This window comes from Dermacentor silvarum, unplaced genomic scaffold (genome assembly GCF_013339745.2).
Source record: "Dermacentor silvarum isolate Dsil-2018 unplaced genomic scaffold, BIME_Dsil_1.4 Seq1060, whole genome shotgun sequence".
Classification (NCBI taxonomy): Eukaryota; Metazoa; Arthropoda; class Arachnida; order Ixodida; family Ixodidae; genus Dermacentor; species Dermacentor silvarum.
Window position 1 is genome coordinate 9,456 of NW_023605513.1, and position 2,749 is coordinate 12,204.

General features: G+C 52.9%; 1 protein-coding gene across 1 annotated transcript; it reads left to right on the forward strand.

Moving 5' to 3' along the window:
- Positions 1-384: 384 nt before the first annotated feature.
- Positions 385-2,454, forward strand: LOC119434426 (uncharacterized). The gene has a single exon (XM_049659481.1). It carries the CDS (start codon positions 630-632, stop codon positions 2,445-2,447), a length of 1,818 nt encoding a protein of 605 aa, XP_049515438.1. The 5' UTR covers positions 385-629; the 3' UTR covers positions 2,448-2,454.
- The last annotated feature ends 295 nt before the right edge of the window (positions 2,455-2,749 follow it).

Here is a 2,749-nt window from a genome sequence, read left to right on the forward strand (position 1 = left end):
ACATAGCACTGCGGGGTGCGGTAACGGAAACGATAAAAAGGGAGCTAACGAAGGAGTCATTTGGCCGATGGAAGATAGACTCTTTTTGTTTCTTGTTTCTCGCTGATTGCGGACGTATTGACTATACGTTGAGTGTAAAAAATGTGAATCAACAGCTCCGTAGCTGTCACAGAGCGGATATGGAAGGCTTTTCACTTGTATGTGGTGTGCGAAGAGACAAAAGTGTGGAGATAGATGAAATATAACAAATTTTATGAGGATTGCAATAATGCCGAAGGGCACAGACAAGAGCGCTTACGCAAAAGATTGATTTGAGGCCCCGCGACCCCCTACAAAAATCTTGGGCTTCGCGGTCAGCAGGGAACAGGCCACCAGGGGGCGAACCGGAGCGAACGTACCTCGCATGAGCTCCGTGAACAACCAATTTTGGTGGCGTGCAAACTACGTTCCGACCAAAATTCCTACGGTGTCAGGTCCCTGAAGCTACAGGCTCTCGCTGGACACCAGTTTCATCATCATCGGCCCACCGGGAGGGCCATTACGGCCCAAAACCCGTTCGGGCACACCGAACGACAGCCAGCCCTAACCAAGACTACGGCATCATCGCCTCGCCGCGCCGCAGCTGCACGATGCCGGACGACGCGGAGCCCCAAGGCCGCACCGAGGGCGGGTCAACCACCCCACCGACCCACCGGGTAAGCTCTTTTCAAGGCATGGACGTCGTTGAAGTAGAGGGAGAAGCTATTGCACCTGAAGAAGTAACTAAAGAAGCGGGCTGGCTCACCAGCCACCGCAATAGGAGTCGTAGAGCTATAGAGCAGTTCAGCATAATGGCTGATGAAACAAGCAAAACAACTGGCACTGGCGAAGCGCGTTCTGGTGCGTGCCAGAGCGCAGCGCGTACCACCAAGAAACCGAAGCCGCCGCGACAGCCACAACTTCCAAGGGAAGATATAAAGATCATCGTACGGCCCCGCGACGGGCTAAATGTCTCAAAACTAAGTGATGCGCAAATTCGAGATGAAGTATTGCGAGCCGCAGCAGTACCGATTGCAGAGGCGGAAGATGACATATATCGCTCCTGCGTGGAAAAAAATGTCATAGTAATCAGCACTCCGCGAATGGCAAATGCTGAGAAATACAACCGCATCAGGGAACTCCAAATTGGAGACACGCACTACGAAGCCACAGCCTACGCCGCCCCACCGGCAGACACCTACAAAGGCGTAATCCACAACATTCCGGACTACGACACTGCGGAGGACATCACCAAAAGTCTCATCTACAAGAAGAACCCCACCATCCTGCAGGCCCGTCGCATGGGCAACACCAACTCAGCCATCATCATCTTTGAAGGCCCAAATGTACCCTTCTACGTCTATTACAGAGGCGCCGAGTACCGCTGCTACCTCCACAAGAAAAAAGTCGAAGTGTGCGGAGCCTGCGGCCGGATCGGTCATCGCGCGGACGTGTGCCCTACCCCCGACAAGAAACAGTGCAAAGACTGTGGTGCCCAAAACCCTGCGGACAATCACAGCTGCAACCCTAAGTGCGCGCTGTGCGGTAAAGATCACCCCACGGGAGACAAGAGCTGCCAGAGACGCTTTCAGACGCCTTTCCTCATCAAACAGCGCCAGTGGGAAAAACAGCGACAACAACAACAACAAACCTTGCACAACCACAGCGGCGGCGGCGGCAGAGACCCATCGTTGCCACGTCAAGCAGACAAGCAGACAACGGCAGCCCAACGCCCATCCCGATCAAAATCGAGGGACACTGCTGCCGATCGCAAGGCATCCAGATCAAGATCCCCATCGGGACATAGACCCCAAGCTAAACAAGAAAGCAAGACTTCAACCAATAACAACAAGGTGAGCTGGGCAAATGTAGTCTCCCAGTGCGAACCCACTAAGATAGAAAACCCCACGCTCCCCTCTTCTCACGACAGCGAGCTAACTAAAATCAAACAAATGCTCGAAATTCTACTAACAGAGAATAAGGCCCTCAAGGCCGAGGTAGCCCAACTGAAGGCGACACCGCCGAAAGAAGTTGTACCCGCAGAACCAGAAACTGTCCATATAGAGATAGATGCACCTCCGGCAGTTGCAGAACCTACCACACAATACGCGCAGCCAGATTCCGATACAGAGAGCCTACCCGCGAAGCGCAGAGCGGTAGAACAATCCCCTCCTTCCCAAGGGACAACCGCCCACTCTGGCACCTCTAAGCGTAACATCAGGGAAGAGACGATCATAGAGGAAATCACCAGGGCCATTGATATCAAATTCGAGATAATGCATAAAACATTCCACACCATGATAACAAACCTTGCCGAAAGTTATAATGCCAGAATCGCGGTCCTCGAAAACGCCCAACAAAGGCCTAGCGTAGGGCCCATTAAAGTAACTAAGCCTTACAACCGCCCGACCAACGATGGCCTGGAATAGCGGTAAAAGCGCTATGTACGTCATATGGCAATGGAACTGCCGGGGATTCCGCCGCAAGCGAGGGAATCTCCAGCAGTTCCTACAAACTAAGGATTCCGAAGCTCCAGACATAATTGCCCTCCAAGAGACGGGGGGTCAGGCCAAATTATCAGGCTATGCGTCCTTCTGCTCCGATGTATCGGGCACAGGCAAAGCGCCAATCGCTACGCTAATCAAACGAAACATACCGGCACTCATACACGAGACCGGCATTGTGTGCGTAGAACACGTCCTAGTGGAAATTATTCCTACGGCAAAGCGAG

Bases quoted from the DNA above. Each gene is read 5' to 3' on its own strand.
- LOC119434426 (XM_049659481.1), top strand. From the start codon at position 630: ATGCCGGACGACGCGGAGCCCCAAGGCCGCACCGAGGGCGGGTCAACC.